The 12,421-nt window shown below is 36.3% G+C and overlaps 1 protein-coding gene across 2 annotated transcripts in view; it reads left to right on the top strand.

Moving 5' to 3' along the window:
• The window catches only part of DYNC2H1 (dynein cytoplasmic 2 heavy chain 1), a 244,420-nt gene that overhangs the window by 140,687 nt on the left and 91,312 nt on the right, over positions 1-12,421 (top strand). For both annotated transcript variants that reach the window (XM_081152801.1, XM_081152800.1), the window contains 3 exons: positions 502-579; positions 4,741-4,872; positions 6,191-6,263. In XM_081152801.1, coding sequence (XP_081008927.1) covers positions 502-579; positions 4,741-4,872; positions 6,191-6,263 — 283 coding nt within the window. The remainder of the gene's footprint in view (positions 1-501; positions 580-4,740; positions 4,873-6,190; positions 6,264-12,421) is intronic.

The following is a 12,421-nucleotide window of genomic DNA, read 5'->3' as shown; positions in this document are numbered from 1 at the left end:
TGTTCACTAGCCTCTGCCCACCAGTGTGAAAGAGGGGCGTGTCTCTGTTTTACTCTTTACCCAGTCGCAGGTTTCCCGGCTTGGCTTTCTCCAGACTCCCTAATCTACCACCAATGAATTTCACGTAACCCTCCTTATGCCTCCTCCTTTGATTTTAATGTATAAAATAAGCTGTAAAACTGCCATTCTTCAGAGCATTTTCTCAGTCCCTTGAGATTTTTGCTTCCAGGCTGTTGTTGGCAGTTTGGCTCAAATAAACTGGTAAAAACTCTTACAGGTTTGGCCCTTTCTTACATTGAAACAACATTTGTCTAAATGGTTATCTCTACCTTATATTATATAGAATTTTACAATACTGACTTGTAAAATATACAAAATAAAGAAATAACATAGAGAATGAACTTTTAAAAAAAGTGTTTATAAAGTTAGCTAGTCAGCTGTTGAAATTTTTTGTCTGAGTTTTACCTAATATAATAATGAAAATAATTGCGTTTATTAAAGGACTCGCAACAAAGAATACGTGACCAGCTTCCCTCTTGGATAGACCAGGAAAGGAGCTGGGCAGTGGCGACGTTAAAGGTATTTCTTTTCTACTGTAAGGGATATTTAGATATATATTTTGTATTTAAGTTATTTCTGTTTACTTTTTTATTTGCTACTTATATTCAGTATTGATATTTCTGTGAATTTGACGAAAACCCTGTGGGTAAAAGGATTATTCTCATTGCTTCCTTAATCACTTATTAATCAATTAATTACATTTTTCATTCAATATATGCATCTTGAGTCTTTCCATCGCACAAGGTTCTGTGCTGTGTACCCATAGAGAATATGAGATAAATAAATAAGAGATCCTCTAATATCCTAGTTGGAAGCCTTACACATATAATAATTCAGGATCTGTAATGAGATGCAGTACAGTATGCACGTGGAAAAGAGTTTGAAATTCACACTCTCACTTCTAGTCATCTTTTAAATCTCTCTCATCCTCAGCTCTTCCCAGGACTTGCAATCACTCTTAGTTTTGGCTGCCATTATTTAACTCGATTTGGCAAGTAGACACTGCTTCTAATCTCAGACCCCTCCATTTTATTCTGTCCTTAATGTTTTAAAGTTTACTAACAGTATGGTTAGTGCCCTATTTAAAACCTTTTAATGTTTTTTTTTTTTTTTTATCACTCATAGGATAAAGCCCATAGTTTTTTTGGGTAATATATAAGATAATTCGATTGATTCCTTACCTGCTTCTTCAGTTTTACTTCCAGTCGATGCCTTCAGTGTGTCTTGTATCTCCTAGTTTCATTATTTCCTCTCCCTGGAATGGTCTTGACTATTTTCACTGTCAAATGTCTATTATTTTAGGACTTCCCCAAAGAATTACCTCCTATGAGACTTTGTCCAATTTCTCTATTCTATCTTTTCTGTTGGCATATATCTTGAACATTACTATATCATAGCACCTACCATAGTGATTTAAAATGATTTGTCATGTCTGCCTCTTTTCCTAGGATCCTTGAGATTAGGGTCCTTGCCTTTTAAAACTTTATTTTCCTAACATTTAGTGCACAACCTGACTCGTTTATTCTTTTGTTTATTCAGTGAATGCCTACTATATACCAGATGCATGGTTAAATTTTGTTAAATACTTTTTTCTTTGAACAAATTAAGATTATGAGTAGACAAGTTGTGGCACATGGATAAGGTAAATTTTGCATTGTTCATATGTTCATAGGGTTAAAATATGTATTAAGTTTTTATAATATACTGTTTGAACATGGAGAGTACAGATGTATAAAAATTTCAGTTCCTGCTTTCTAGGAGTTTATCACCTAGTGTAGGAAACACTTTTTTAAACAATTATAATAGAATGCAAAACATGAAAAGTAGTGAGAATTTGAAGGGATTTCTTGATTATTAGGAAGGGATTTCTGGATTACTGGGCAGGACCTCTGAAGTAGCTCATGCACTCCTAATGGAAAAATTAATAATAATCAACATGGTACAGATAATTATTGCTTGAACAATTCATGTTCTGAGAGGTTACACTTGGCAAAGATTACAAGTTAAGTAAAGGTTAGTTTTAAGTAAAGAAATGCAAAACATTTAGGAAAGGCAGCTTTACATTCAGAAAAGTTTTATAGTATATAGTAGTGCTTTATTATATTTTAGTTTACAAAACATTTTCAAATGAATTATCTCATTTAATTATCACAAATTCCCTAAAAGATAGGTGTTTTTAGCCCTTTTTACAGATGAGAAATGAGAGTCAACAGTAGTGAATTATTAAGTGAGTGAATCTAAGGTTTCTTTTAAAGTTCAAAAGTTCATACATATTTTTGAGGACCTGTTGTGTGCTAAGCATCATTTTAAATACTTTAGATGATTATCTTATTTAACCATCACATCAAGCTAATTATGAGGTCATAATTTCGCCTGTTTTAGGAAACAGGAAGCTGAGCTATTGGGAAGTTGTATCATTGACCCAAGATCAAATAGCTGGGAAGTGTTGGAGCTGTGATTTCAATTCAGACATTGTGACACCAAAGTCCATGCCTTTAATATTTAGGTTTTCCAAATATAGTGTTTCCACCCCTCCCCCCCCCCTCCCTCCCTCCCTCCCTCCCTCCCTCCCCCTGCTTCCCTTCTTTCCCTCCCCATCTCTTTCTCCCCTCCTCCTCAGTGTTATTTGGGTGGTGAGGATGGGAGCATGGGGAAGAAATAGCAGTTCTGAAGCCTAACTCCCAACAATTCTGTGTTCTTTACTCAAGCCAAAGTGGTGTTTTTGTGGGGAATAAAATACATTTCTCTCAAAATCTATACATGTTTCCACTCCTCCTTTCCTTTCCCTGATTTTCTTCACAACTATTATAATAGTACAGAAGCACATAGCAAAAACAATAAGAGTAGCTAGCATTTATTGGTGACTGTGTTCAAGGCATTATGCAGAATGTGAAAATAGATGATCTCACTGAATATATTCAATAATATTATGAGGTAGCTACTGTTACTATTCTCCTTTAACAGATGAGGACACTAAGGCACAGAGTGATATCGTCACTTGCTAATGGTCACTTAGAAAGTAGATTCAGGATTCAAAATTGGGCTTTTTGCTGCAGAGTCTGAGCTTTATACCACTTTTTTTTTTTTTTTTTAAATCCTCACCAGAGGACATGTTCATTGATTTTTAGAGAGAGAGGAAGGGGGAGAGAGAGAGAGAGAAATATCTGCTGATTGCCTCCTGCACATGCCCCAGCCAGGGCAGGGACTGAACCTGTAACCTGGGTATGTACCCTGACCAAAAATCAAACCTGTGATCCTGTGGTGTACGGGACGATGCTCTCACCAACTGAGCCACCCAGCCAGGGCTTTATTACTATTTTTTACTGCCTTTATTTCATAAATATTTGTTGAATAAATTAAGTGGGTTCTTCATTATATCATTAATTGCTTTCTTCGTTAATGGTTTATTTGGTACCTACTGCTCTTCAGCATAGTGCTGGTGGAATGACACATACATACTATGTAATATAAAGAGACTGCATTGAGTAAACTTACACTGTATAAAATATAACAAATACCTCGTGATGCCATTGACACATAGTAGGGCTATCACTCTTGTCTAACATGCAGTGAGAGAGCTTCCTAACAGCATATAGTCTATCTCAGATTTCTAGCCACATACATGATGATTACATATGTAGCACACATAAATTAGTGGCAGTGGGGCCTTATATTTTAATTGCCAAAAAAGTTAATAGACAACCATCAAGTGCTAGCCTAATAGGCTTTGATCATTTATTAAAAATAATTAAATTGAAATATACGTAGTTAATTTCTGCTGTATAAATTTGATTAGGTTAAGTTACATAACGAAGTTTAGGCAATATAATAGATTATTTAGAAATGAATATAGATATTTGGATAAAGCATTCTTAAATACTTGATTGATGTTTATATTACATGAAATTTTAATACTGTAGATATAGATCTTCCAAATTCACCATTTTCAAAAAATTCTCCATTCATACGCATTTATATTTCTAATCTTGTAGATCAATTTTAAAAAACATTTGGAAGAGAGAATACTGTTTGAGGTAGAGGGAATAAATATGTTGAGGAAAACCTCTGAGAGATGATGTTGCTTAAGATGAATATTGAGTGCTGAATCAAAATTCATGAGTAGACATTTAGAGCACTTAGAGGCCAAGGAAGCAGTGCGTTGACAAACGGGCAGAAGTGAATATGGCTGAGAAGAACTCGCTTCTCTAAGGATTTCATGTCGATAAGAAATTTGACATATTTTTACAATCTGTGATACTCATTTGTGGCAATGCTTAAAACTTGCACTTGCATATGTCAGTTATATATCCATGAAAAATTTTGCGCCTGTTAAAAAAAGTTTAAAAAAATTTTGAACTCGTTTTTAATGAAAGCATTCTTTTTTCCACAAAGGTGGAGATAGATAGGTACAAATATTTTTACTAGAAAAAAAAGATTTGTTCACTTACAAGTATTCATTTCCTACTATTTTGGAAATATTTTCTGTAATTTAATTGTGGATTGAATAAGTCTACCGTACTATTTCTGACCTAGAAATGATTAGATAAGCCAACATAAAGTAGAAAACAAGTAATAAATACCTATCAATAATTGGTTTCCATTTCCTTTTTTAGTAATACTTATATGTACATACTTAGGTTAAGTTGCACCTCACTATGTATGGTTACTCTTACTTTTTAGATTGCTCTCCCCGGGCTTTATCAGACCCTCTGCCTTGAAGATGCAGCTCTGTGGCGTACTTACTATCATCATTCAATGTGTGAGCAAGAGTTTCCATCTATTCTTGCAAAGAAAGTTTCCTTATTTCAGCAGGTAAGTTAAGTGCATAAAAGTACTTAATGTTACTCTTGTTGCTCAGAAGCCAAATTCAATAAAAAAATAAAAAATAAAAGTGAAAGCTCTGCCTTTGGGTGTTACATATCCTTAATGTGGCGTATGAGGGGAAGGGCTTTCTGCTTTGCCATCTTATCTGGACAGTGATATTACTGGCAAAATTTCTGGGTATGGTGTTTCCCACTGTAGCTTTTCTTACCCCCTCTGACTCTGACCCAAGGGTCATTTTGCAATAGGCAAAATCATTTACAGAAAGAAATTAAGGTATAGATTTTATAGGTTTTTTGCTCATTTTGCAGGGTTTTATCTAAGGAAAATATCCATGGTAAGGAGCGGGGATTTTTTTTTATTCTATCTCAAAATAGAATGATGAAACCTACTGATGGCTTCCACCCAGTCATTTGGGGAGGCAAAGGCTTAGAGTTGGAAAGCTCGATAGACATTGATACTCTAGAAGTGACCCTTTCATTTCCTGGAAGGGGTTCTGTCCCTTTGGTATCTCCTTGGGAAATTCTCTTTTACCATGTATATTTAAAAAACAAAAAGAAAAAGAAAAACTTTATCTGAAAATGTATACGTGATTCCTCATAAAAATGGTGATTGGAATTTTAGGCAGGAGTTTTGGGCCTCTGTTCTGCTCTCACCAGAAGTACCTTACCTACAGACCCTATTTTCACCTGGCACTTGGCATTTTATTATTAGATGCTGAAGCAGTAGCTAACCCTGTGACCATTGCTTGCTGACGTTTACTTCTGATGATAGTTTTGAGGGAATAATGGATTTTAGTGATATTTTGCCTATGAAGATGGGTCTTTGTACATACCTGTTGTGACAGTTTGAGGCATAGTAAATGTTGCATAACAGTGGTAAGTATTCACATATTTTAGTACATTTGTTGTTGTTTTTTTAATTTTAATTTTATTATTTTTAATCCTCACCCGAGGATATTTTTTCCTTTGCTTTTTCAGAGAGAATGGAAGGGGGAGAGAGAGAGAGAGAGAGGGAGGGAGGGAGGGAGGGAGGGAGAGAGAAAGACTGTTGTGAGAGAGACATATCATCTGGTTGCCTCCCCCACGTGCCCCTACAGGGTTGGGGATTGAGCCTGCAGCTGAGGTACATGCCCTTGGCCAGAATTGAAACCAGGACCCGTCAGTCCTTGGGCTGATGCTCTAGCCACTGAGCCAAACCAGTTAGGGCTAGCAAACATTTGTTTAATTAATTGACATTAACTACTGTTTAGTTAAAAAAGCCCTTGTGGGAACTTTATTATTTAAAAATGCCCTGACCTTATTTTCAGGTTCTTGTGGTGCAGGCTCTCAGACCAGACAGGCTGCAGAGCACCATGGCTCTGTTCGCATGCAGGACTCTGGGTAAGTGCAGTGCTTGTCTAGAACTAGACCATGTTATTTTATGCTGACCTTAGTTTAGAAGAGTACAGGCTTTTTTTCCCCTTCATTCTACTTATTTTACATGCTCCACCTGGTTTAAAAAATAATTTCTCTGTTGGATATAACTGTATTTCATGTGTATTAAGTTTGATGAATAATTGATATTCTATGTTTTGTTAAAGTGTTTGAAGTTTTCAAAATTATTTTATTATTAAAGCACTTTAGAGATTTAGACATTTGTCCAAGATTAGGATTCCAAAGCAAGGAATCAAATGTTTGGTTTAGACAATTAAAGTAAAACATGTAGATACTATAGTCTTAGGAAAAGAAGCCTTCAAAATGAGTTATTTTAGCTCTGTCTAAAAAACTAAAAATTTGTGTGACTTTCAGATTATAAACAAACTAGTCAATGCATTTTTAAAGTCTTTCAGATCATCTTACCTGTAGAATTAAAAGTGGTTACTCATTTGGAAATGATAAGCTGTACCATGTCTCCATTTGTGCAAGAAAATTTGGAAAAACTATGTTAAGGAAAGATTAAGAAAAGCATTTTAGTTGAAGTGTAGATCCATCCATGAATAATGGACATTTATTATTCTAAACTGCAGGAAGTTTTAGAAATATGTTGGAAATGAAAATCTGGCATAGTTAAAATAGTATGCTGATAATTTTTCTAGAAATCCTTCATTTTTATTTAATTTTTTAATATATATGTATATGAAATTTTATATAGAAACTTTTTTACTAATTGTAATTTGCATATATTCTAATCCAATAAGTCTAACAACATTTTATGTATTTTTCTCTAAATTAGATTTCCTCATAGAAGTTTAGCACAAAGTTTTATGAAATTAAAAACATACTGGGCCTTCTAGGCATCTTATTGGAAAACTTTGCAGTATTGAATAATCATTTTTTGTTAATTTATAAAGCTGTTATAATTGGTTACATTGGGTTATTATTTTGAGAAATTGTCTCTTCATATGGTCAATTTTACTCTAGTGAACATGCTCTTTCATTTAAACTTGAATGTTCATAATGATAATAATCACAGCTAAAACTTAAATAGCTCTTACTATAGGCCAGACTAGTCTAAGTGCTATACATGTATCAGCTCTTTTAATCCTCACAGGAACTCTAGGAGGGGCTCTTTTTATATCTATTTAAAGATGATGACACAAGATCATACAGCTAATAAATGGCAGAATTCGCACTCAGCTTCAAAGGCTGTGTTCTTATTAAATACTGAAGGAGTCAGATTTATTTTTAGTTTAGAGGTATGTTGTTGGTGTGTACTAATATAAAACAGTCTTGTTAAATCTTAGATAAAGTTATTTCATACACATAGCCATCCCTACTCTAACCCACTATATTAGTTTCCTAGGACTTTCCTAAGTACCGCACACTGGGTGGCTTCAAGCAACAGAATTTTATTGTCTTATATTCTGGAGACCAGAAGTCCAAAAGCAAGCCATTGTCAAAGCCATGCACCCTCTGAAACTTGCAGGGGAATCCTTCCTTGCCTCTGCCTAGATTCTGGTGGCTTGCTGGCAATCTTTGGTCTTCCTTGGCTTGCAGATGCTTAATTCCGATCTCTGCCTTCATTGTCACATGACTTTTTCGTGTGTCTCCATTTCATGTGGCTGTCTTCTTATAAGGTTGCCTGTCATATTGGATTAGGGGTCTGCTCTGCTCCAGCATAACCTCATCTGAAGTTAATTAGTTATATCGGTAATGATCCTATTTCCACATAAGGTCATATTCTGAGGTATTAGATTTAGGACTTCTACATTTCTTTTTATGGGAAAAACAATTCAACCCATAAGACCTACCAGCCCAACTTTTTACACAGTGGCTGTCTTCTGCTTCGCCCTCCACCAGAACATCACACATGCACGCATACACACAGATATCGAGGCTGCCTTTGCACTGGTCACTTGGCTGGTTATGGGTATACAGAAGTGCATTGGGACATCTCTGTGCTTTTCTTCCCAGTTGATTCATTTCTGATAGATATTTATCCACCAGGTAACGTTTACTCTGTAGCTACCATCCCTGTTCCTTTTGCTGTCTCTGCTGGCATCCACTCAGTTGTTCAAACCAAAAACCTAAAGATAATCCTTTCTCTTTTCTTACTTTATATACACAATCTACCAGCGAGTCCTTTTAATTCTCACTTAGAATTTACTTGGAATTCATTTACTTTTTGTCATTCCTATAATCCTAATGCAAACTACTGTTACCTCTCACTTCAGTTGCTGCCATAGCTCACTCTATCCTCAGAATATCTCCAGAATCCCATCACTTCTCAGACCTTCACCATCTACCACTTTGTTCAAGCCACTGTCATATGAGCAAGATTATTGCCATTTGGGCCCCTTCTCTTCCCCACTTCCAGTTTATTCTCAACACAGCAGCCAGCGTGCCTTTTGAAATATGTTGGATCATATCACTCTGTTCAAACTCTTGTGATGGTTTCTACGCCTTCTGCGTCCTTGCCGGGTCTTACCTCTCCTGGTTTTCTGCTTCCCCTCAGATCTCATCCCCTACCACTCGCACTCTTGCTCAACCTTTTCCAACCACAGTCCCCTTCTTCCTATTGTAGTACTTCAGGTGTGTTCCTGTGGTCTCAAGGCCTTGGCATTCTCTATTCCTCCTTCTAAGAGAGTTCTACCCCACCTCTCTCCCTCACTTCTCTACTCAAATGTCATCTTTTTAAGTGAAGATTTCCCTAACACACTATATAGAAATAACACACTCTCGCCACAGCTCTCTTTATCCCCCTTTGCTCTGTTTATTTTCTCCGTAACATTTAGCACTACTTGACATATTGTTATTAATTTGTTTATTAACAAGTGAATTGTTTGTCCCCCACCTAGAACATAAGCTGCATGAGGGAACACATTTTGTTTTGTTCACAGTTGTGCCCCAGTGCCTTAAACAGTTACTGGAAGGAGCATAGAGGCACTATAAACGTTTGTTCAATCTATGACTACCTTCCTAACTTGTGAGAGAAGTATTGTCCTCTGTATGCTCTCCAAACCTGGGATCAAACCCACAACCTAGGTATTGTGCCCAGGAATCAAACTGGCAACCTTTTGGTGCACAAGACACTATACTCAACCAACTGAGCCACTCTGGCTGTGCTGTTTTTATTGTTTTTTAGAGAGAGGGGAAGGGAGAGAGAGAGAGAAATATCGATGTGAGAGAGATACCTGGATTGGTTGCCTCCCGCACACGCCCTGACCAGGCCAGGGATTGAACCTGCAATCCAGGTATGTGCCTTTGACTGGGAATTGAACCCATGACCCTTCGGTGTACGGGCCAGTGCTCTAACCACTGAGCAACACCTGCCAGGGCCAGCCTGTTTTAATTCTCTATATAGCAACACTATTTGATGTATTTTTGGCTTATCTATATATTGTCTGTTTATGTAACTCGATGCAAGTTTAAGTAAAACAAGGTAATTTTCACAGAATTTTTAAAGATTCTAATCTTTGATCACCCATTTAGTCTTTAAATACATGCTCTTTGTTGCGCATTTGCACATGACCTATTTTATTGACTGTAGTTTGAACCTTGGCTAACTCTTTGGAGTACCTCTGCTATGGTACTATGTGATTTCCAGGTTAAATGACTCTTACGGTTTAACAACATTAAGTAAAAACCTCCTGAGTCACATATTCAGGTGCTTGAAAGTTTAATATATTTCTAAAACCAAACTCTACCTATTTCTAAGCAAAAGTTACATATACTGGTGTATGGTTGGATGGCTTTATTTGGTGAAGTGGTCTTATTAATACAGTTTTATGTAAAATTTGAGTTTTTATTGTATGAATGAGTTTTAAAACTTCAAACTCCTGGAGGATGACAAACACTACTCTCTCTTTTTAATCAAATTTAGAGATTTGCTTTCAAATGCAATTCTTGAACGTCATTCATGTGGAAGGATTTTTTATTACGTTTTAGCAATCCTTTTTACAACCTATAAATGTTAAAATAGTTACTTAAAAAATGTGTTAATGAAGGTAGTTTTGATTTGCAGATTTAAGTTAGTAGAGCAATCCTCAAATCTTTTAGGCATGCTACTTTAATATACTACAAATCTAGCAAAATTTGCTACATTACTTTTTGAAAATAGTAGTTACCAGATGCAAATATTGTGGCTTTTGTAATTCGGATTTAATTTTGACTTTTTATTAACCATTCTGAGCAAGATATTATGCTTTGTGTATTGAGGTATTACAAGACATGCTCCTGGAAGGTGCTGCAGTAGCTACAGGAATCAGAAACTTCTTAAAAGTTCTCCACCAAAAAGCCTTTTTGAGCCTTGCAGTTTCCCTAGTTTTACAGTCTTCTGCTTCTTCACGCAGGCAACCCATCCCAGTCCCATGCGCCTTGCTTCCATCGCTCAAGCTGCCTGGCGAAGTCTGTGTATAAGAGGAAAGGCGGGACATAAGGAAATGTGTATTCACTTTCTGTTGCATCTGTACTAAATTATCAGAAATTAGCTTAAAAGAACATCCATTGATTACCTCACAGTTCTGTAGGTCAGAAGTGTGGGGGGCTCACCTGGCTTCTCTGCTGCAGGTCGCCCAAGGCTGAATCCAGGCCTTGGCTCTTATTGGGAGGCTTTGCGCATAATCCATTTCCAAAGTCCTTCAGGTTGCTCACAGAACTGAGCAACATGCAGGTGTAGGGCTGAGGTCCCCATTTCCATTTCTGTCGTTAGGAGTCCTCAGCTTTTAGAGGCTGGTCGCATTCTCTTGTTCCCCCTCCTCTACCCTCCTAAAAGCCAGCAGTGGCAGACGGTCGCTTCTCATGCCTTAGGTCCCTCTGGTCTCTTCCTCTGCCTCATCTCTCCTGCATCTCTCTTCTGCTTCAGCACTTTGACTTTAGCTGTAGGAAATTCTGCTTTCCAGGGCTCAAGTGATGAAAGTGGCCCATTAGTTACACCTGCACTGCCCCTTCCCCGCAGCGCAGATGAGCGCTGGCTGAGCAATCGTGAACGGGCGTCTTTAGACTCCTGCCCACCACGATGCTTGCCGTTCGTGTGGGGTTTTTAGGCTTGAGCATCACTCCATTTTTAAAGGTATTTTCCCACTTGGTTAATGTGTATTCAGTTAGATATTGATTGCTGATTCTCTTTTTTTGGTGCTTGTGGTACATTTTTAGCTCTAAAAATGCCTTCTCTCTCCAGGAAGGAAGAGTAATTTTGTACACCTGATGCTTATGAGCCTCTGTTATTGATGATGAGATGAATGAGGAAGACTCTTATACCTACAACCTGTAATAGTCTGATATTAATGTTCTACTTTCTTTACTTAGGTACTTGAGAAGTGCAGGAATTATAGTCATTTCTTTTAAACTGCAAATTATTTCTTTTTTATTATCTTAGCATTTTATCCGAGTAAAGTAAGGTCTGATAAATGTTTAAGTTATTTCTTTAACTTATTTTTAGTTCTTTATTTTTCTTTTGAAAGAAGTGATATATTTTACAGCTGTATGGTCGGATTATAATATCCTAGTGATTTACAAGTGGTTCAATGCAATGAAGATTTTGGGCTCTTTAATTTTACTGAATAGTTCTGAATGATTTACACTGCAATTCTAATGGTATCATGACTCAAAATTACTTGGGTTGATAAAAGCAATGATTATATACAGACAGTTCACTAAAAATGCAGTGGAAATTTATATTGGTGTTTTGTGGGCAGAATTGCTAACACAGAATTCCAGGTAACATGAATGTGTCACACCTATGTTATCTTAAAGGGTATGATATTTTTCATGCTTTTATTTTCTCTAATCCAGAATGTTTCAATACTTTGAAATGTTGTATGAAATGAACATATATTTATCTTTTGTGGAATTTTGACTAGAGAAATAATAATTGAATTTATAGTACGCTCTGGATATAAAATGGTGAACAAACAGATATGATTCCTGCCCTCATGGAGTTTATTGTGTACATTTGGTAAATTAAGAAATGATATGGAAATCAGCATTTAAACTTTTAAAGACAGTTTCTATATTGGCATATATTTCCCAAATAAAACACGTTTCAGTCAGGAGTCATTTTATATGAAAGCATCTTTGTATATATTTTGACATATTTTTTCATATAATACATCTGATTA

Source organism: Miniopterus schreibersii, assembly GCF_964146895.1.
Source record: "Miniopterus schreibersii genome assembly, chromosome: 12".
NCBI lineage: Eukaryota > Metazoa > Chordata > Mammalia > Chiroptera > Miniopteridae > Miniopterus > Miniopterus schreibersii.
Note: the sequence above shows the minus strand (reverse complement) of the source record. Positions and strands in the feature narration are given on the sequence as shown.